This window comes from Opisthocomus hoazin, chromosome Z (assembly GCF_030867145.1).
Source record: "Opisthocomus hoazin isolate bOpiHoa1 chromosome Z, bOpiHoa1.hap1, whole genome shotgun sequence".
In the NCBI taxonomy this organism is placed as follows: Eukaryota; Metazoa; Chordata; class Aves; order Opisthocomiformes; family Opisthocomidae; genus Opisthocomus; species Opisthocomus hoazin.
Window position 1 is genome coordinate 54099273 of NC_134454.1, and position 23601 is coordinate 54122873.

A 23601-nucleotide genomic window follows, 5' to 3' on the forward strand; every position below is an offset into this window, starting at 1 on the left:
ATGTAGCCATGAAATTCAGTCTGACTTGTAGAATTTGTAAGTGCTGAGCCAGGCTTTGAGTTTAGGCCTCAGTTCAGGCCTAGGTTTATAGAAGTATTAAGCCTGTGATCTATGTTAGTGTGTCCTTAAGAATTAACAATTGAAATTGCATCCATTGTAGGTGGCTTAAGTATCATCTTAAAGCTAATCAAATACTCAACTTCTTTGCAGACATGGGGTGTTAGCAGACTAAAGCGCAAGCCGGTTCATTGAGGTCCATTTGCAATACAGATGAAAAACAAATATTGAGACAGACTGACTTTCCAAAGATTTAGCATGTTATGCTTGCTTATACCTTTCTTTAAATATCAGGACATAAGCTTTTTTTCCCAGTCTTTTTGTTCACATGTTATACTCACAGCTAAAATCAGCCGATCTCTTTCAACTAAGTCAGCTAGTTTATTCAAGAGCCTTCCTCGCTCTGAAGCATCCATTGTACGCCAGGGTGATCCAAGCTCAAAAGCTTTTCTAGCTGCTTTAACAGCCTTGTCTACATCTGCCTATGGAAAAAGACAGAGAAAATTTTACTATCAAGAATTGATTCTGTCATCAGTCTTGTCAGTAGTTAAATGTGCAAGATGTTTTGCAAGATAACAATCTAATCAGAATTAGTATAGTGATTTTAGATACATGGGTTATTTTCTTTCAAACATTTCTGCTATCATTTCAGCAATGTGAAGTTGTATGAGAAACTGATGAGTTCTCAAAGCTTCTAAAATAAAAAAAACATACTAAGAAACTCTGCTTTTGAAACTGAGGTTTTCAGACTCTCTGCCTTCTACTGTCTGTAACTGGGGATACACCCACCAGCTACACTGCTAATGCAACTTAATCTCTTTTGTTTATAAATAAATGCACGAATCTGTAAGTTAATTGTTTAAATGCTGAACATTATCTAAAAGTATTTGGTGGTGTGATGATGACCAGGTTAGAAAAATCTATTCCTTAGCATATTTTATACAAATTTATTATTGAGTAAGACATATCAATGCATTCATTTTTGAAAGTTTTAAGGAACATTCTTTTTTAAAATAATTTTAACAATTGACTAATTGACCAGGTTTAAAATGCTAAACCTAAATATTCTGAAGTCTAAGCATTGTCTTTGCATTAAGCAAGTTAATTTCTCAGTTCATTTTAATAGCATAATTTATTATTTATCATTTGGCTTTTGCTGTAGCAGGAGAATCTACAATCAATTATATAAAGCTTTCCTCTGTGCAAGGGTGCTCCTGGATATTAAAAATCCGATTACAGATCTCTTGAGAAAAGGCTTTTAGCACTCAGAATTCTTCTATCTTTCTCAATTTTTGTAAAAATTTTCCCGGGAAAACAATGACAAAAAAGAGGTTTATGTTAGAAATAAAAAAAAAGAAATTCAAGAAAAAAAGGATGAATTTATACATGCCACATTTCCCTGAGCAATTTGAATGTATTGTTTAAAGAATTTCTTTCAGACTTTTATTGTGCTGCTGGTTGCTAGAATACCCTCTGGGGAAATCACTAGCAAAGTTAACCAAGTTAGCAAAGTTGATTATGCCAACACCAAAGTCAATTGTTCTAAAAGTGAACCAGATCTTGAATCTTTAACTAATGTTGGTAGGTAACAACTAATTTTTAAAAGCTGGGAGTAGGGTGGGTAAGTGGCTTGGAAAGTCCAGCACAGACCTGCTAGGCAGGAAGCCCATAGAACTTCCCAAAGTTTTTTCCAGGAAGTTTGCAAAAGAGATAGGAAACATCTCTACAGATAGCACAGTCATTATTGTAGGGTAATTTTGACCAGTCACCTATATCAGGTAGCTGAAATCTACCAGATTAGAAAGAATTTTCTTCAGAATCTGTCAGAAAGTCATCAAATACCTCATCATTTATCTCCAGAAAACTGCATTCAATAAATATTTAATTAATTCTATTTTTTTCTCATCTTTTTTCTATCATAAATATTCTACAGTTTTGCAATATGACTTAGGTTGTATGTCTTGGCCTTTACTGGAAAAGAACAACAGGAAACCTTAAGCCATACTTGAGTGAATTATGTACATTAAAACTAAATACAGTGTCATGTGTTCTTTCTACTCCAAGTACAGAAATAATTAAAACCAGGAAAATCTTTATAAAGCTAATATAGGGCTGTGAATGAAAATTAAAAAAAAAAAAAGAAGAGGTGTTCTTTAACCACGTGAAATTTAATTTAGGTACATAAATCTGCACCTTGAGTATAAAGACTGATAGCTGCTTTCAGAGCTAATGTAGACTTTTTACATAAATACATTTACTTCACATCCCACTGACCATTTGTTGAGCTGCTTTATTTTTACTAAGGGCCTTTAGGATTAGTGAATGTAGCTTGAAAGAGCCATCAAACTGAAAGGAAAACAGTTCCCACTCACAGAAGTGTCTGTGCTTCCTAATCTCCACTTGTTTTTTTTTAAATAGCACTGCAAGGCAGTGTACAGCCCTTTGTCAACTCTATTGTACACACAAATTAAATTCCTAAAATCTCTTGGCTCATTATCTAAAGATTAGGGTCTAGGATATTAGGTTCACAATGACTGTGTAATTTACTAGTTTTGTACATTTCACTTGACAATTGAGTTAATAGCATTTGTCATTACACATTAGCTTGCAAAATTATTGGAGAGAAATAACTTGTGTGTTGAAAAGTATTGCCTCTTTATTTAACGCGTTGTTAGATTGTTTGTAAGGAACGAAAGCTACAAAAATTCTGAACGGTAAGTGAACTGTTGTAAATCATGAGTAATTTAATCTGAGGATGATCAGATATCAGGCCAACCTGATTTGCAATGTAATTTGGTTTTTAAACACTGAACAGAGATGAGGTAAAAGAAGTAACATTTTACATCAACAGCAAGTATGGTTCCAGTGGGACACAATTCAGAAGTTAACAGCAAGCTCATGGAATTCTTTGGCCGAGGACAATAAGAGCCTGAAATAGTCTCAGTGACTCTGAGCACTACATACAGGTAACTGGGACTAAAGAAAAGCAAGAACAAGCTGTTTGAAGAACTCATGATTAGATATATGAAATTATCAAAAGCCAGATTCATGCAGACTTTCTCAACCATCTTTGTCTAACAAAAAGTTTAAAATATGTCTTCACTATGATCTTCTTAGTAATGTGTGGTCACTATTACTCATGTGCTAGACAGACAGCATTTGAGCCAACGATTATCAGAAGATTCTTGATGAAAATACAGAACAGAGTAACTAGGATTCAATGTACATATGATGTTGAATGAACTGGGTTTCTATGCATTTCTCAAAAGAGCATGTAATTTCAGAGTGAATCTTTGTGTGATAAATTAAAATATTCTGAAAGAGATTGTGCTTATTATATTGGCAGTAAATATTTGTTGAATTTATAATACAGATAAACGGTTTATATGTTTTATAGTACTTCTCATGGGTGAGAAGGTGTTTAATGGATATTTGGCAGCCAAGTTTAAAACACACTTGTAATACCCCTCATTCTAGATAGGCATATTTCTTGACTAAAATGAATTTCGGATGTCATTTTGTGAGAAATGTGAGAAAATTTTCTCTTTTGTATGCAAAAATTTGACTTTAATTAATGTTTTCACTAATTATAAAACCAATTTTATTTTCAGTCACAGTCATCACTTTTTGTGTACCTGTGAAGTGGAAATAGAGTGTTCGCTTCTCATACTTACTTTCTCAGAGTTTATAAAAATGACTTCTTTTGTTGTCGGTTTTAAAACTGTTTAAGAAACATTGTCCGTTCTGTTCGAAAAATTAACCCCCCTATTTGACAACTTACATTTAAACTACATGGTAGCACTGGGAAAACCATTTTCAGCAGAAAAATGCATGATATGATGAAAATACAGAGCTGCTCATTTGAGGGTTTAGGTTTTCATCATAACTTTGATTACATGGCGTCTATCTGTTTTTTTTCACTAAGAAACCTCGTAAGTACAGAATATAAATGATTGTTTATAGGTGTCAACAATCTTTTTAGTCTTCTTAAATTCATGTAGTGAACATGCTGTAAGCAAACCAGTTTTGATGGAATTGGTGTCTATTCAATAAGTTACCTTCAGCTTCAGAGTCTTTTTTAGGACTATGTTCCGATATATTTTTCACAAAACCGAAATTTTCAAGGGGGCGGTACTGAGAAAACATATTCACAACTGAAAATGCTGATGGTATTGATCATCTTTGCAGAGTCTGTTTGGGGAAATACCAGTCTTTGTCTACTTAATGTTATCTATAATGAAAAGCCTTATATAAATGTGTGATGAACAGATTATATCACTATGTAAGGAAAAGCCAGGAAAAAAAAATAAGACAGTTAAATTATTAGATGACACTGATCAAAGATAACAAAAGTAATCAATATTATCAACAAAATAACAAAGAGTATTTATTCAGGACTTTCTTCATATAAGCAAGGTCCTAAGAGTAAAGCAGTATTTCAGTGTCTGTTTACAAACAATATTAAGGCTTAGTAGAAAAGCTAAGAATTATGTTTGTAGAAGAAGGTATTCAGGATGAAGCAGGTACATCTCTGGGGTGATGCTTTACATCAAAAGAGATGGACATTTTCCTGACTGCTTTTAAGATGCAGAACTGAATTTAAAGCTAGGGTTAAGAGCAAGAAAGAAAACCCTACCTTGTCGCCTTCTTCCACCTCACAGATTTTCTCTTCATTTGCAGGGTTAAATACTTCAAATTTTTTACCACTGACCGAGTCATGCCACTCATTGTTTATAAATATCTGCAGAGGAAGATTTAGTGTAACAATGTTAGTAACATATATATAAAGATGTCTGTTATCTGTTTTAGTGAATAAATCTATCTTTCATAGCCCAGAGCTGCCTGATTGATAGGTACCTGGATTAAAGATGGAATAGCGGTTTCTACACTGTTCTGAAGGGACGAGTAGTCACTTATGCATTTAACCAGGAATGGCTTTTTAAAATTAACTTCCTTTGGAGAGGCAAACTTTCTCTCTCTATGTGACATTTTCACTTTATTTCATATCATGAAAAGGTACTGTTACAAAGGGGTCCTTCCTCTCTCAAACTGAAGACTGTGGTGTACAAGGGAGGTACAGCCCTAAATAACCTGCCTAAAACTACTGGAGTTTCACAGAATCACAGGATTAATAATGAGGAGGCTCTTTTTGTTACATGTCCCAGCAGCAGTAAACCCAGTCCTTGGGTTTAGTGTATGTAGAACACGTAGTATCTTAAAGGACACTATTTTATTTAGCTTTGTTTTGAATTCTCTTCACTGTCTCCTGCCAAAAAAGAAAATCCCCCCCCGAAATAAAAGATTATGCATTTTTCTGAATTGAAAGGCAAAACTAAATAACCCCACCACAGTCAGTTGAATGAATCAAGGAAATAACCCGTTGAGTGAAAAGCAAGAAAATATACTCTCTTTTCATGTTATAGGAGAAAAATAATTAGAGATTAGGGAGGAGCTCTTTTATTTTTCACCAAAATCCTTTGGCTTTGTGGATTGGTCTTTCCTGAATGTGATCTTAATCAAGATTTAAAACCAGAAACATAATGCTCTTTACCTTCTACAGAAAAAGCAGAATTTAATCCATTAGATAAAGATAGGAATCAAGATTCAAGAGGAAATTACTGATGTATTCACCAGAAGTACACTGTTAGCAAGCCTAGAGAAAGCTTAGACTGTCCTTGCTGTTGGTAGTTGGTACATTTCATAGAATCATAGAATCACAGAATCATAGAATCATAAAATCATAGAATGGTTTGGGTTGGCAGGGACCTTAAAGATCATCTAGTTCCAACCCCCCTGCCATGAGCAGGGATATCTTCCACTAGACCAGGTTGCTCAGAGCCCCATCCAACCTGGCCTTGAACACTTCCAGGGAGGGGGCAGACACAGCTTCTCTGGGCAACCTGTTCCAGTGTTTCACCACCCTCATGGCGAAGAATTTCTTCCTAATATCTAATCTGAATCTGTCCTCTTTTAGTTTACAGCCATTCCCCCTTGACCTATCACTACACACCCTTGTGAAAAAATCCTCTCCATCCTTCCTGCAGGCCCCCTTCAGGTACTGGAATGCTGCTATGAGGTCACCCCGGAGCCTTCTCTTCCCCAGGCTGAACAGCCCCAACTCCCTCAGCCTGTCCTTGTAGGAGAGGTACTCCAGCCCTCTGATCATCTTCGTGGCCCTGATGCTTTCTTAAAAAACACACTTAGCAGCACATACTGGGAGATGAGCCCTCTCTCATATATAACTGTTGCCTTGAAAAAAAGTGGAATTACTTTACTGATGAAATCACAAACACCTATTTCTTTAATTGCTGTTTTTCCACCTGCCCTAATTTTGCAAGGAAAGGACTAGCCTTCCAGATTGAACCAGCACAAACTAGAATGTTTACACTGGCCAAATTAAAATGTCCAAGATCTGACAGTGAAGGAAATTTCAAGGGTGGCCTATGGGCAGAAGATGACTGTAGTCCTCATCTACACATTTAACCCTATGAAACTCAATAGGTCCTAGAAGAAAATGAGTGGGAAACATTGGCATTTCTGATCATAATTTTCAAAGCTAGTTCCTACTCCTCCTTCGGAAAGACTATTTGCAGGTTCTCAATCTGAACATTTTCTTATCACAATGCTGTTATTTCCAAGGGGTTAAACTATGAATGCCTGGTGGGTTGTGCCATATTAGCATAATCCTGCACTCAGCATGTGAATATAATCATACAAACAAAGAGCAAATGTGGGCATTGACAGTGTACATGCACTCACAGCTTGGCAGGATTACAGCTGACCAGCATGTGTGGGTGTGGGGGGCTCTTTTGTCTCCCCTCTCTATCTGAAAGTTTCTCTGAAAAACACCAGAAATTTAAATCTTTCTGGTTTTAGTCTTCAGCACATGCTGCAATTCCTGCTCTGGAAGGGTGAAGCTACTTGCCTTGTATGACTTAAGACTTTGATGAGACGATCCTTGGGTAACCATTTTTGCTGTCTTGCTTTATAATCAGTATGACCGTCTTCTGTTTAAGGTGATCCTTGAGCTTATTCTTTATTTACTCAGTAATTTCTCTTAGTACCATTATTACCTCCAATTTAATGATCACAACTATCAAATCTTGTGTCACCCTGACATGGGTGACACTTCCCTGCCTCCATTCAGCCTTTAGGCATAAAATGAAAACATATTCCTGTTATTCTGACTATTACCACCAATGTCTGACTATTATTGTTTGAACTGCAAGGGATTTTACAACAAATTAGTATTACTTGTGTCCATTTTGATAGTTTTTCATCCTTCATTCCAACTCTGAGGATCTCTGTGATGTCTTTGACATCTGGTATCTGACCGTGATGGTTGGACTTGATGATCTTAGAGGTCTTTTCCAACCTAAGATTCTACGATATGGTTCTATACCGATTTCCCTCAGCACCACTACTCTTGATTTTCTGTCCTCCCAGAAATTGTCTAACCCTTTTTACTAGCCTGTTGCCTTCGTGTGGAACATCCATATATCAGGAAAACCAGGCCAGCATGCATTGCTCATTTAACTGTTTTCTCCTGACTTTCACCTGATAAGGACTGGAAAAAGTCTAACATTGAAACCAAGAAAATAAGTTAAAATTGTGATTTCCTCAATCTTGCTAGAGTATCCTGTCTTTTTATTCAATATCTTTCTACTTCAATCTTTTTCTGAAGTGCTAAACTTATAGCTAGATGTTAAGAAGCACAGAAGTACAACAGATGCACAGAAGCTGGCCTGTATCAAAATTAATCATAACAGCTTACCGAGCAGCAATGAAATTGATACCCAAAGTTAATACAAGAAATGTTAGGAACTATGTCGTTACTCAGAGACTGAATTTTTGTAGTGGCTGAAAGTAAGTTGTGTGCTGAATTTATGCTGCATGGCTGGAAGAAATACCATCAACTCTTGATTTCAACACTGCTGGTGCACTCAGAACAAGACCTAAATAAAGCAAGATGGTCATTATTGTTTCCTATATTGAACTTTCATGATTTGTAACCTTTTGTGATGCAATAACCCCAGAAGTTAAAACTTAGGCCCTTTTAGATGGGAATAAGTAGTTGTCAGAAGTACTGTTACAGCTGAAGGAATAATTCATTTGAAATCCTTACAAAGTCTAAATGACATCATTGTCATAGAAGAACACTTTCTCCAAAGACAGTATGTATTTCTCACCATGTCTCCTTTGCTTTTACTATTTATTTTGTTGTCTATTTGGTATGGCACCTTCCTTCTCTTTCAAGCTGTGGCATATGAATGTCAGTTCCACTACATATCCCTTAAAACTGTGTTCAAAGAGGGTTTCAGGAGGGAGCTGTCCTGTGTCTCTCTAGCTTTTTGGTTACCGAATATTAACAAGACTGTTGATGAAATCCGTATGAATTTGTCTGATTTTCCTCTAAAACAAACAAGGAAACAAGCAACCAAACCACTGAATTGTTCCTGAAAAATCAGTATTTTTCTATTGTGTAGGGAAAATATGGCACCATACACACTGTTCTAAGAAGGTAAATGTTGTCTTTTAAAAGATGTACTTTATACCATTATTAAAATGACTATAATATTTCTGAATTTTCTCTTCTGTCATATTAAAGTTGATACAAAATAAATTGATTCAGTAATTGCTAAGTGATAGAGAATAAAACAATCTACTAAAAATATGCTCTGCTTTGGTTGTAATTACTGACAAGTTATATGATATTACACAGCTGTGAAAAGTTAGATTACAAGCATAGAGAAGGCTAAGGACCTCTGGGTGAAATTTGAGGTGCTTATCTCTGTTCACAGATGTCAGATCAAACCTGGGCCTTACCCATAGGTGCACAAGATCTGTGTTTCCCTGGAACCTGCCATCTCTGAGGCACTGCTGGTGAAATTGTCAAAGTGAGTTAAATTTTTATTTCTGATTGTGTAGGCTAGCCTTGAAACAGAAAGGAAAACCTAATTGGAAAGGTCTGAATCATGTCACAGATGTTGAAAAGAGGAGGCTATATTGCTACCAAGTGTTGTGTACTTTCTCATTTAAAGTGGACATGTCATTCTCTGTCTAACTATCTGCAATTTCTGGATTTGGGTCAGTACTGAAATGGGATTGTCACCCTAAGCCACCCTCCTAGTGGCTGAGTGCACCTTCCTGCTGCTGATGGACTGGTGCCCTCCCTTTTCACTCTCTCCCAGTGCTGCTATGTTGCTGGCAGGCATGTGAGATCTTGGTCATCCTCATTATCAAGACCATGGCAGGGTCTGACTTACTGTACCGGGTATTTTGTGCTGAAACTCTACCTCCCTTTAGTGTCATAGCATCTTGCCCCACGTTTAGTCATTGGAGCTTACATGTGAGACCAACTAGCAGAAACTATCTGATTCTTGTTTCCTATCCCCCTCCCCCTCAGAGCAGGCAGGAGTCAGCTGCTAACGAGTGGGCAGCTCTGACTCAGCGGGGGCAGAGTCAGTGGTGATGAAGATGTGACCCTCCTGAGTACAAGAGCAAACCCCAGGGAGCGCGAGCGACCAGGAGCGTGGCGAACAGTGTGGGCAAACAGGGTGTGGCGCATCAGAAGGGCGTGGCGCGGCAGTTTGCACAGCAGTTCACGCAGGCAGGGCGTGCAGGGAAGGTGGAGGCCCTCCCCCAGCTCCCGAGGCAAGCTCAGGAAACTCATCTGCAGGAAGGAAGCCCAGCCATGGCACCCTGCCATCAGAAGGCTGCTTCTTCTCTGCTGGTCAGAAAGGAAGCCGCAACCCAGACTGAGGTCCCTAGAAAGCATGCAGCTCTCCAGATCTCTGGCTGCAGCGTGTGCCACCAGCTAGCGCTGGAAACGGACAACAGCAAAGGGAATATCTGCATAAGGTGCAACCAGGCGGACTATCTACTCTGCCTGGTGGCAGAGCTAAGAGAAGAGGTAGATAGGCTACGGAGCATCAGGGAGGCTGAACAGGAGATCGACCGGTGGAGCCGTGCCCTGACAACCCAGGAGTGTACCCAGGAACAACCTGTAAAAAAGGCCTGGGACCAAAGGGCACTAGTAACCTACCCCCATCAGGCTGAAGGAAGCGACGCAAAGGAAAACAGTGAGTGGAAGCAGGTCCGCAATCAGGGCAGGAGGCGAACCCTTTCCTTGCCCACCACATCTCCATAGGTTCCTCTGCATAATAGACATGAGGCTCTAGATGTGGAAGACAAGACGGTGGATGGTGCAGGGGTTGACCCATCCACTTCGGAGGAGGCACAAAGATCAGAAGGACCTCCCTCTCGCATTACTACCAGCTCCACAAGGAGGAAGAGACGAGTCATAGTTGTAGGAGACTCCCAGCTGAGGGGAACAGAGGGTCTGATATGGCGGGTAGACCCTCCTCTCAGGGAAGTCTGTTGTCTCCCGGGAGCACGGGTCAAGGACATTGCTAGGAAACTTCCTAGACTGGTCCGACCCTCAGACTATTATCCTCTGCTGTTCTTCCACATGGGTGCGGACGAAGTTGCAGTAAGTAGCCCAAGGGTAATTAAAAAGAATTCAAAGCCCTAGGACGATTAGTAAAGGAATCTGGAGCACAGGTTATCTTTTCATCGCTCCTTCCAGTGGTGGGCAGAGACATTGAGCGACATAGGCAGACTCAGTCTATAAACACACGGCTCCGTGACTGGTGTCACCGCCACAACTTTGGTTTCTTTGACCATGGGATGACATACACAGCACCAAGCTTGCTGGCATCAAATGGGAACCAGCTTTCTCAAAGGAGGAAGAGAATCTTTGCCCAGGAGCTGGCGGGGCTCATTGATAGGGCTTTAAACTAGAGGTGAAGGGGGAAAGGGAATCTATCAGGCTTGCCAGTGACAGGCTAGGGGATGATACACAATGGTTAGAAGGATGGGGGGCTAGTAGGAGCCCTCAACCCATTGCCCAGCAGCATGCGAGGGACACTGCAGCAATGTGGAAGTCTTGCGGAAGGGAGCTGGAGGTGCTTGAGGTATCTGGTGCCAACAAGAAAATACCCATGAAACACCTCAAGGGAAAAAAGGGGTGCTCTGCTATGAAGGTAACGAGGCTGACAGCTCAGATGAAATGCCTCTATACGAACGCATGCAGCATGGGAAACAAACAGGAGGAGTCGGAAGCAATTGTCTTGCTGGAAAGCTATGATCCGATTACCATCACGGAAACTTGGTGGGATGAATCCCACGACTGGAATGTAGGTCTTGATGGCTACAGGCTGTTCAGAAGGGACAGGCAAGGAAGGAGGGGCGGGGGTGTTGCCCTTTACATCAAGAAAACACTACAGAGTGAAGAGCTGTCCCTGAAGAATAGCCACGAGCAGGTCGAAAGCTTATGGGTAAGAATCGGAGAGAGAGGCAACAAAGGGAACCTAGTGGTTGGTGTCTACTACAGGCCGCCAGATCAAGAGGAGCTGATAGACGAAGCGTTCTTCCTCCAACTCCAGGAGGTTTCGCACTCGCAGGCTCTCGTCCTACTGGGGGACTTCAACTACCCCAACATCTGCTGGAAAAGCAACACGGCAAGCTGTAGGCAATCCAGCAGGTTCCTAGAATGCATTGAGGACAACTTCTTAAGCCAGGTAATAAGCACCCCTACCCGAGGGGATGCGATACTAGACCTGGTGGTCACCAGTGCGAGTGAGCTCGTTGGGGATGTCAAGATCGGAGGTAGCCTGGGCTGCAGTGACCACGTGCTGGTGGAACTAACACTGCTGAGGGAAATGGGAAAAACGAAGAGCATAGTCAGGACCCTAAATTTTAGGAGGGCAAATTTCGAGCTCTTCAAGGAGATAGTCAGAAGGAGTCACTGGGAAACAGTCCTCAGGAACAGGGGAAGAGAACAGAGCTGGCAGGTCTTTAAGGATGTATTCCAGAGAGTGCAAGAGTTCTCAGTCCCCAAGTGTAAGAAGTCGGGCAGAGAAGGGAAGAGACTGGCATGGCTGAGGCAAGAGATGCTGGTCAAACTAAGGAAGAAGAAGGAACTGCACAGGCAGTGCAAGCAGTGACTGGCTTCCTGGGAAGAGTATAGGGAAGCTGCCAGGTTGTGTAGGGATGGGATCAGGAAGGCCAAGGCACAGCTAGAGCTGAACTTGGCAAGGTATGCAAAAAATAACAAGAAGGGCTTCTACAGGTATGTCAGCCAGAAAAAGAAGGTCAAAGAAAGCGTACCCCCGCTCATGAGCAAGACCGGCAAACTGGTAACAGCAGATGAGGAGAAAGCTGAGGTACTCAACAACTTTGTTGCCTCAGTCTTCACTGGCAACCTCTCTCCTCACCCCTCCCAAGTTGATGGATGGCATGAAGGAGACCAGGAGGGTAAAATCCCTCCAGCTGTAAATGAAGACCAGGTTCGGGACCTCCTGAGGAACCTAAACATACAGAAGTCCATGGGACCCGATGAGATGTATCCCAGAGTCCTGAGGGAACTGGCTGATGTAGTTGCCAAGCCACTCTCCATGATATATGAAAAGTCATGGCAGTCAGGGGAAGTCCCCAGTGACTGGAAAAAGGGAAACATTGTGCCTCTTTTCAAAAAGGGTAGAAAGGAAGACCCTGGGAACTACCGACCTGTCAGCCTCACCTCTGTGCCTGGGAAGATCATGGAACAGATTCTTCTAGAAGATATGCTAAGGCACATGGAGGCCAGGGAGGTGATTCGAGACAGTCAGCATGGCTTCTCCAAGGGCAAGTCCTGTCTCACCAACCTAGTGGCTTTCTATGATGGTGTAACAATAAGAGTGGACAAGGGAAAACCAATGGACATCATCTATCTGGATTTTTGTAAAGCCTTTGACACGGTCCCCCACAACATCCTTCTCTCAAAATTGGAGAGCCATGGATTTGATGGGTGGATCGCTCAGTGGATAAGGAATTGGTTGGATGGTTGCAGCCAAAGGGTAGTGGTCAACGGCTCAATGTCCGGATGGAGACCAGTGACGAGTGGAGTCCCTCAGGCGTCCGTACTGGGACCGGTGCTGTTCAATATATTTATCAATGACGTAGACAGCGACATCGAGTGTACCCTCAGCAAGTTTGCAGATGACAACAAGCTGAGTGGTACGGTTGATATGCCAGAAGGACAGGATGCCATCCAGAGGGACCTGGACAAGCTAGAGAGGTGGGCCTGTGCGAACCTCATGAGGTTCCACAAGGCCAAGTGCAAGGTCCTACATGTGGGTCGGGATAATCCCCGGTATCAATACAGGTATCAATCAATACAGGTATCAATACAGGCTGGGGGATGAAAGGATCGAGAGCAACCCTGCTGAGAGGTACTTGGGGGTACTGATAGACGAAAGGCTAGATATGAGCCATCAATGTGTGCTGGAAGCCCAGAGGGCCAACTGTGTCCTGGGCTGCATCAAGAAGAGCGTGGCCAGCAGGTCGAGAGAGGTGATTCTGCCCCTCTACTCTGCTCTGGTGAGACCTCACTTGGAGTACTGTGTTCAGCTCTGGAGCCCTCAGCACAACAAGGACATGGAACTGTTGGAGCGGGTCCAAAGGAGGGCTACAAAAATGATCCGAGGGCTGGAGCACCTCTCCTGTGAGGACAGGCTGAGAGAGTTGGGCTTGTTCAGCCTGGAGAAGAGAAGGCTGCGGGGAGACCTGATTGCAGCCTTTCAGTACTTAAAGGGAGCCTATAGGAAAGATGGGGACAATCTCTTCAGTAGAGACAGCAGTGACAGGACGAGGGGTAATGGTTTTGAACTAAAACAGGGTAGGTTTAGGTTAGATATAAGGAAGAAATTCTTTACAATGAGGGTTGCGAAACACTGGAACGGGTAAGAGAAGAAGCCTACAAAGAGGACGACTTTCCCTTGGTCGAGGAGGATTGTGTGAGGGATTGCTTAAGTGATCTGGATGTCCACAAATCCATGGGCCCCGATGGAATGCACCCACGAGTGCTGAGGGAGCTGGCGGATGTCATTGCTGAGCCACTCTCCATCATCTTTGAGAGGTCCTGGAGGACAGGAGAGGTGCCCGAGGACTGGAGAAAGGCCAATGTCACTCCAATCTTCAAAAAGGGAAAGAAGGAGGACCCAGGGAACTACAGGCCGGTCAGCCTCACCTCCATCCCGGGAAAGGTGATGGAGCAGCTTATCCTGGAGGCCATCATCAAGCAAGTGGAAGAAAAGAAGGTTATCAGGAGTAGTCAGCATGGATTCACCAAGATGAAATCATGCCTGACCAATCTAATAGCTTTCTATGATGACATGACTGGCTGGGTAGAGGAGGGGAGAGCCGTGGATGTTGTCTACCGTGACTTCAGCAAGGCTTTCGACACAGTCTCCCATGATATCCTCCTAGGGAAGCTGAGGAAGTGTGGGCTGGATGAGTGGTCGGTGAAGTGGACTGAGAACTGGCTGAATGGCAGAACTCAGAGGGTTGTCATCGGTGGTGATGAGTCTAGTTGGAGGCCTGTAACTAGTGGTGTCCCCCAGGGGTCAGTACTGGGCCCAGTCTTGTTTAACTTCTTCATCAACGACCTGGATGAAGAGTTAGAATGTACCCTCAGCAAGTTTGCTGATGACACCAAACTGGGAGGTGTGGTAGACACACCGGAAGGCTGTGCTGCCATTCAGCGTGACCTGGATAGGCTGGAAAGTTGGGCAGAGAGGAACCTGATGAGGTTCAACAAAGGCAAATGCAGGGTCCTGCACCTGGGCAGGAACAACCTCATGCACCAGTACAGGCTTGGGGCAGACCTGCTGGAGAGGGACCTGGGCGTCCTGGTGGACGACAGGTTAACCATGAGCCAGCAGTGTGCCCTGGCTGCCAAGAAAGCCAATGGAATCTTGGGGTGCATCAAGAAGAGTGTGGCCAGCAGGACGAGGGAGGTTCTTCTTCCCCTCTACACTGCCCTAGTGAGGTCTCATCTAGAGTACTGTGTCCAGTTCTGGGCTGCCCAGTTCAAGAAAGATGAAGAGGTACTGGAGAGAGTCCAGCGGAGGGCTACGAGGATTATGAGGGGACTGGAACATCTCCCCTACGAGGAGAGGCTGAGGGAGCTGGGCTTGTTCAGCCTGAAGAAGAGAAGGCTGCAAGGGGACCTTATAAATGCTTACAAATATCTGAAGGGTGGGTGTCAGGAGGATGGGGCCAAGCTCTTTTCAGTGGTGCCCAGTGACAGGACAGGGGGCAATGGGCACAAACTGAGGCACAGGAAGTTCCGTCTGAACATGAGGAAGAACTTCTTCCCTCTGAGGTGACGGAGCACTGGAACAGGCTGCCCAGGGAGGTTGTGGAGTCTCCTTCTCTGGAGATATTCAAGACCTGCCTGGACAAGGTCCTGTGCAGCTTGCTGTAGATGACCCTGCTTCGGTAGGAGGGTTGGACTAGATGACCCACAGGGGTCCCTTCCAACCCCTACTATTCTGTGATTCTGGGATTCTGTGGGTTGCCCAGAGAGGTAGTGGAGGCCCCATCCCCGGAAACATTCAAGACCAGGTTGGACAGGGCTCTGAGCAACCTGATCTGATTAGCGGTGTCCCTGCTCGCTGCAGGGGGTTGGACTAGATGACCTCTAGGGCTCCCTTCTGACCCAAAACTTTCTATGATTCTATGATTCTATGATTCTGTCCATTAGGATAGAGGATCCACTGTTGCTGCTCAGAGTAGCAGTAACATTTAAATAGAAAAACAGAAAATACTTTGGGGTAGGCAAATAAAAGCAAATGATGGTTGACTCAGGGCAGGACAAAGTCAAGACAGTAAAACTGCATAATAAGTACTTCTTGTCACACAGACCTGGGATTTAAACCCTACCACCAGAACCACATATGTTACAAAAACATGACAGCTTTCAGTGAAGAGATTTTTTGCATAGTATTGAAATTGCTTCACTGATTATCTGGGTGGTTGTTAATAATTGGGAAATGGTTTGGTATTAGCTGTCAAGATCAATAAAAATATTACTTCTAAATGGATATAGTAACAATTTGCTATTAACATATTCCTCTATGTTTCAGCTTGTTTATATGGGGGCACCATATAGAGTGTCATTGCTGGCTCCAACCACCAGGACTGGCCAACAAACTCCAGACTGAAAAAAAGCTGTAAGTGAAGTAAATATGCAAGTCCCTGGAAATTTCAGACATGTGGTGAAGTTGATAATAGGAATATCCACACAAAATATTGACAGTTATGAAAGGGCAAAGGCAGAATTTAAATGGTTAATATGAAAAAACCCGTCTTTAGTAACTATCTACATTGCCAAGAAAAGAGACAAAGTAAAAGGTAAATATTAACATAACACTGCTATGATGTTACAGTATGCCAAATTCATATATATCTGTGAAAGGAATAATAGCAAAACATACCATTTTTGGAAGTTTTTAAAGTATTTGTTTAAATATTACATTTATTGCACCAACAAATATCACCAATAGTTTTAGTTTAGAATATCTTTCTTATAATGTTTTTAATCCCATTCCGATTTAAAACATAACTTCACTATGTTAAGTATATACAGAAGTTTGTATCCGGGCTGTATAAATCAAACTATCCAGATGTCTTCTGTAAGCTAGATAGCAGTCTTGCATATGCAGGTATGAAAGATAGGGAAAAGAAGGAAGAAGTCCAAGCTCTCCGTGTAAGCAGTATTACATACACTGTAGACAGCTGCACTCATAAACGTGCATGCAGCCATGTTTATTTAATGCTGTGGAGCATATGCTGCAAATGAACTGGACGTGGATCTCTAAAACCAGAAAGCATTGAAGTACCAGCCAAGAGCAGCCTCTGGCAACTCCCCCGTCCTGCTGAAAAAAACCCCACTTGGGATCATCTTGCAGTAGGTTGCAGTGTTTTGTCTATCAGGCAGAACTCCACTGGCAGCTTAAATTTTTTTTGTGCTGGTTTGTCAGACATAAATGCAAAAGACCTATCCTTCTGTGGCATGCGCTGTGCAGGATGTTGTCTGTGGTGACCAAATATGGTCCATGAGGTTTAGGGTTGCAAATTTATTTTGCAAGGATTTAGAAATGTTGTTGCAGGCATTATTTCAGTAGTATTTTTAGGAGTGAAGATGGTTTTTATTTCAACAACCCAAAGAACTAATGACTTTCATCCTTCTTTACACTAGACCTGGAGATACACATTTCTTGTAGATGAGACTGTGTTCTACTAAAGCTTAGTATTTTAAAGAGAGCCCGAGTAACAGGCTATGGCTTTGTTTCTCAGTGTCAGAAAGCAATAATATCTTGATTGTCTGAAATGATTGATTTTAGTTCAGATAATCTGATACCATTCATCATTTGGGGTTGAAATTACCTGCAAGACTACAGTATTTCTGTCATTGTTTAGACAGTTGATTTGGCCACTCAAATGACCTGAGCAGAGAACGGGGAGACAAGACCCGCTCTGTGCCTTTCTTTGTCATCCTGGTGGTTTGTTCACTTCAGTCCTTCAGTATTTTGAAAGGACTATGAGTTCATTTTTTAAAGAGCCTGCTAGGAGAGAAGTGCCATATTAGTATCTGTACTAATGAGGAAAAGAAAGTGGTTCTGGACAGATTTGTCTCAGATGAACCACATCATAGGCCTTCTGAATTGGATTTTAGGGCCTCTACATTAGGTGCCATCACCTTAAAAAATGTTAGTTCTTGCTGCATCTTCCTTAGAATGATGCTCCCCTTCTTGTGGGTTCAATATTGTGTAAAGTCTGTACAGGGTTACAGGCCTTAGTGCTTTTGTAGACCTGACTTAAAAACGCCATTTAAAGAAGAAAATAACTCACTTCTGATGTTGCAAAGTTCCTATACATGGTGTCATATTCAGCATCTGTCTATAAACTTATTCTTCATCAGGGGAGAATTTTTATGTAATTCATTATTACTGTTACAGACTACAATCCATACTACAGAGATGTAGTCAAGAAAAGTAATAGAAATATATAAAATGTGGACTATCCCAAACTTAGTTATTAAAGATAACTTTCTAAATATGGAATGAAATGTCTAAGCTATCTTCTCTTTAGACACCAGAAAATCTGCCATACTTATAGCACAAGAAAAAAGACAACCTCCTCTCGCCATAAATCTGCCGCCAGATAGTCTACAACTCTTGCTATGGTAAAGCTTTTCTTGCAATGCTCTTCTAATGAGCCCAGCTGTCTGTTTTGCAGAGCTGCAACAGGTGCTCAGCTGACTGCTTTCTAGTGCAGACAGTAAACCAGGGAATGACACCACCAGTGTTTTTTTAGAGGCCAGGAACAGTGAAGGTGCACCAGGGCTGCGACTGAGTTCCTGCCTGCTGGAGGCAATTCCTCATTACTCAGGTGAGGTGATGCACAGTGCTGAAAAATTGTTGGCTTCTATTCACACCTACTCCTATAGATAATGAAAGTCATTCAGATATTCTGGAGTTTGATGATGGCAGTAAATCTTACAGTTACATCTGAACCTGAAAGAAATTTGTGGCCCAAGAGAAATCTCATTTCAATTGCTGTAAGATCTGATCTACTAGTCCCAAAACATGTTATAGAGTCCCACTGTATTTTTTAAGCAAAATAGTTAAAATACATGAAGTTATTTAAGGAAGTACAAGAGACTGAAACTGTAAGCTTTGATCAAATTTATCAATATAGAATACCTGTTATGAAATCTCTTTTTTCCACCAGGTTTTTCCTTACAAGAAGTTGGTATTTGGTTAATATTTCATGTAACTTTTTTTCCCTGTTGGAATGATAGGTTATTATTGATGCAGGAATTACATTTTACTGCTGCAATGGACTAATACTCCTTCTATTCATGATTTAAACTTTTTGACTTGTCAGTATGTGGCTTTGTGTCTACACAGTCAGCTGATCTTAAAAAAAGCATGTATCTGTAATACCTTTATAGATGATCACTTTTCCTGAGATATTCTAATTAAATTTTTGTGGTTTTAACCCTCGCCTTTATTTGTGAAGCTAGTGATTGCAACATATGTGATACACAGCTACAATTTTTGTTCACTCAGAGCAGCTTACCCTTCCACACTTTCTGATATTCCACATGCAGCTTAGCGAGAGAATGTGCTGCTGTTTTCTTCCCCTCATGTAATATGACGACATAATAATTAACTAATCTGAGTATCTCTGATTAAAGGAGCACCATAGGGCTTAGTCTATGTGAAAACATCATGACAGAAATAATTTGTCAAACAATCATTGTCTAATTCCTCAGTGTTGTCTAAGTAAAATATTTACTAGCATATGTTTAGCCAGTTACCAAGACTCATTTGGTCCATTGGACTATCTTTAAAGCAGATTCAGATATGAAACCCATTCAAGATCACTTTGTGGTTCAACAGCCAAGCTATTTTAACTGTTTAAAATGCATTTAAAATAAATTCAAATTCCCTGAAGAGTGTCTAGTTTTATGCTATGTGCAAAAGGCATAATCTGAAAAGTAGCTGTACCAACCTATAGATCCATAGACATATGGAAATATTTAGTTAAATGATCTCTGTAAAAGTCCCAGAATGATCTCTGTCATAGAAAACAAGATAGAGAGAGTGTAATGTAAAGAGGAAAGCCACTGGAAGGTCTCCTGCAGACCTTTCTTCAGATCCTCATATGACAGCTGTTGATAATATGCAATGGTAGAAAAAGAGCAAATTTGTGTTTCCGAAGCTGAGAGATGTGCTGATGTTCAAGGTGATTCAGACAGAAAGATTAATACACCAGCAGTAATTAATGCTTCCCTCATCTTAACCCCTCCAAAGTAGCTAGTCAAAACAATCCCACACCCCACTTTCTGACTTGCATGAGACAGGTGAGGAACAGGATTGGTAACCAGACAAGAGTCGAAAACCTTTATTAAATTGTGGGATGACTGCTGGGTATGGGATGACATTTCTATTATCCCATCCCCCTGTCCCTCGGTACACTGTTGTGGCTTTCAGAAAACTCTGTATGATACTTAAAGAGAGAAGGAAGGCGCTGTAAAAATCAAGCCTCCGCAAAGGTGTGTGGGATTTGATTATTTGTAGGTAAGCGCTCTTACAAGCGCATTGCACTTCTGCAGTTACACATTATATGCAGTTTTTAAGGAAATGGTATCTATTGTCAAGGCAAAAGAAACATGTGTTTGCTGTGTGCCAGTCTCCTTAATTGCACACTATAAACATTTCAGCCATGCAGGTAATCTTGTCGTTACTTTTTGTGTTAACAGAAGAGGTTTTTGTTAATTAAGTATTTTAGAAAGATAAAAACACTGACAGGAATTTATGTGTTGCATATTCAGTGACATCTGATTTCTGAGCTGGCATTTTGCTCATATTAGCTGTTTTCCTTTGGAAAAGTAAAAAATCAGACACTGTAGACACTGCTCTGAATTAGGCTTTGTTTTTTGGTTTGTGTTTTTTTTTTTTTTTTTTTTTTTTTTTTTTTTTGAGACAGGAAGAGTAGTAGAGAGCTATCACATGGCAGAACTACATAGCTTTCCTAGCCTGTTAAATATTTACAAAGTAAGGTCCTGTGTGCTTTATTCAAGAAAGATATACATTGATATCTGGTTAGTTTTTTTTCCCATGAAAATGTAGGATAGAATGGAATTCAAAATGACTGATCTAGATAATTACTGAACACCTTGATTTTGGAAAAGAAAATAAGAAGTGGGTTTAGACCTTTTTTTTTCAATTGCAATGGTAGTGAGAAAAAAAATGAACAGTAAGAGAAGAGTCTCCAAAGAGAAGAGGTCCTTTCTGATAAATTGTCCTATGAGAAAGTTTCAGAGAGCAGGGTTTCAATATTTTCTGCCAACAGTTAGTTCAAAGTTCTTGCAGATATCTGCACACTATGACACAAAATGGGCAAAGGGTCTTTTCAAGCCGAGAACATGAGTCTGGATTCTGACCTTCTTTATCTGTATATTTCTAGCTGCATATGGAAAGAATTTGCTATCACAAAAAGTTTATGACAGTATAGAGTAATTAGTGATGGCAGACTTTATCTGTTTATTGATAGTTACTTGTTTAAGCTGAAAATCAGATTCATTATCTCTAAGAAAAATACAAGTGGAATTAACTTAATTTTAGTATGATTCTCACATATCACTTTCCACATAAGATTATTTGGTACAATTATTTAAATCTGACTGTAATAGAATGCAATAGGCTAACATTTTAATTTGTTCTCGCTGTTCTGAAAAATGTTACAGTAATAGAAACTTTTACTTCTTCACTCCATTTATACTTTCTCAGTAGCTTATCACTGCAGAAAGTTTATTTCAGGACAAAAACAACACCCACCTCAACTGAATTATAAAGTGATTCTACCACACTCACACACTTCCTGAAATACTTAGGCTCAAGGGGTTACTGAATATTAATTGCTAATACATATAAAATTAGAAACAGGTCAGAATAAGCATTTTAATGACAGATCTACTGTTGTTTCCATGGTTCATATAAGAATAAAATGAGCAAATCCTACTATCTGAGCTGAACGCACAAGAAAAATTAAGCACAAACGCTACTAACCTTGGTGTACTTAATTTTCAAATCTTTGAGGGGCTCTGGCAGCACTGGCAAAACTGGAGCAGGATTGCTGTCTGAACCTTGCTTCTTCATTTTTTCAGTTGAGGTGTTTGAGGACGATCCTGAAACACAGGTGAAACGGGGTATAAGGGAAGGACAGAGATTTTTGTCCTGACTGAGCTCTTAGCTTTATTTGTGCTTTTTTATCTGTACCAGCTATGGTATATTTGCATACAGGAGTATGATTGGATGAAAGAATTCACTGCAAAGAGAAAATGACACTGCTTATTTTTAAGACCACAAGCAACAGCCTTTTCACCGAGCTGAGACCCCGATGAAGCAAATGCTGATGAAACAATCTGCTTAGCCACATGGTCTGAATTTCTGACTGGGGAACACAGTTTAAGGCCTCTTTGTCTTACCTGTAAAATTGCTTTCTCTCAGCAGGCAGGTCCCCAGATTTGAACTGAAGCTCTTCACGTACTGGAAGGCAGCTCTGAAGATAAAGACAGACTCGTTAGCTCTTGAAACAAATTAAGCCCTTCTCACTGGTAAGGTGGTGAGAATAATTCCCTCTGCTGGAAAGCATTCACGATAAAACAAGCCACCTTAGGTTATACTTTAATATGTTTGAAGTACATTATAATTCCTGTAATCAATACCTGCTTTGTAGATCACAGAGATAAGGGACTACAAAATTCTTCACATGCTTTTCAAGAAATGTCAAAGTGGGACAAAATTGATCAATCCGGAAAAAGTACTCTGTGGGTAGAACTAAGCAAAAGTTTGCTGTATTTTTCCAGATATCATTGCAAGTTTAAGGACAAAATTATTACTACACTGCTGTTTGGAAAATCTGAGTGTGCATTTCAGAACTAATCATTTAATAGACAAGACTTTTCTACCCAGGGTGGAACCCACTGGTGCATAGGTGTCTAGTTCTGATTATTCAATGAGAAAAATATCTCTGGTACTGGCAAATCATTCTATATGGCACAAGAAATTTCTTTCTTCATTAAATCCTACCTTTTCTGATGAGTTGTACCATAGAACAAACTGGGACTGAATTAGTACTTGTTTTTATAGGCTAAGCTTCTGATAGATGTACAATGGATTTGTGTCACAGAAATAAAGAGAAATAATCTTATCGCTTTCTTTGAGACTACACAGATGCTTGAAAAACTCACTGAGCTCAGTTAATTCATGTATTGCTCATCATCTAAACCATCCGGTAATGGAGGCCTTGTTGCTTTTAACCAATGGATGATACAGAACATATAATGAGATTAATCTTATGATTCATTAGTTATATGTAACATGCTTTCTGAATTAAAGAGCATGAAATAATTATAATCGACAATTTTTGTGTTTGGAAATATGGTTGGAGCAAGAGTTTCTGGCCTTTAGAAAAGTCCAAGTAATTTCTGGAAGAGACAGAATTCTTTTCTCACAATAGTCATCTCTCAGTGAGATGTAAAGAGCTGTGTGGACTTGAGCAAGTTTTAGCCACTCACACCGCCAGGTGAATGAGGGGCACCCGTTCTCATTGTTACAATGCCTTGATGTCCAAGATTACTTGCTCAGTTACTTCGTTTTGGATGCATCCTCCAGCTCGTCTGCCTCAGCTCAGTTGGCTCAAGATATCCCAGCTCAGAATGGTATATTTGAAAGTTTTGCGAACCGCACTTTCAGACCTTAACATTTTGGGGTAAAATGTTTGCCTGCCTTACAGAATGTCTCTGAGCTTCATGAAAAAAGATAATGTCTATAAAGAGTTTGTTCACTTTTACTTGGAATGTAGCTTTTCTGTGCTATCTTCAAGTAGGAAATTTTTGTGGTTTTTTGTTTTTAATTTTCATGTAATTTTCTAGTTGAGATACTTCCTGGCATGCCATTAGCTCACAAAGTTTTTGTCTAGTTAATTCACCTGCTAATTGCTCAGATTTTCCTGAGTTAAACAGAACTTAAATGGAGTTGTAAGACAGAGGTCAGTGGAATTATCTGGTTTCAAGCAAAACAAAACTCTTTCTCTCAAGCAAGAGTGTTCTAAATGCATTCTTACACTTCTGTACCATTCCAT

The 23601-nt window shown here is 40.7% G+C and overlaps 1 protein-coding gene across 1 annotated transcript in view; it reads right to left on the bottom strand.

Annotated features, from left to right (window-relative positions):
- The window catches only part of ALDH1A1 (aldehyde dehydrogenase 1 family member A1), a 43647-nt gene extending 21950 nt beyond the window's left edge, over nt 1-21697 (bottom strand). Inside the window, exons 1-3 of the mRNA XM_009938873.2 lie at nt 21525-21697; nt 4694-4798; nt 399-539 (exon numbers count right to left, since the gene is read on the bottom strand). Coding sequence (XP_009937175.2) covers nt 399-539; nt 4694-4798; nt 21525-21614 — 336 coding nt within the window. The 5' untranslated portion in view covers nt 21615-21697. The remainder of the gene's footprint in view (nt 1-398; nt 540-4693; nt 4799-21524) is intronic.
- Nucleotides 21698-23601: the final 1904 nt, after the last annotated feature.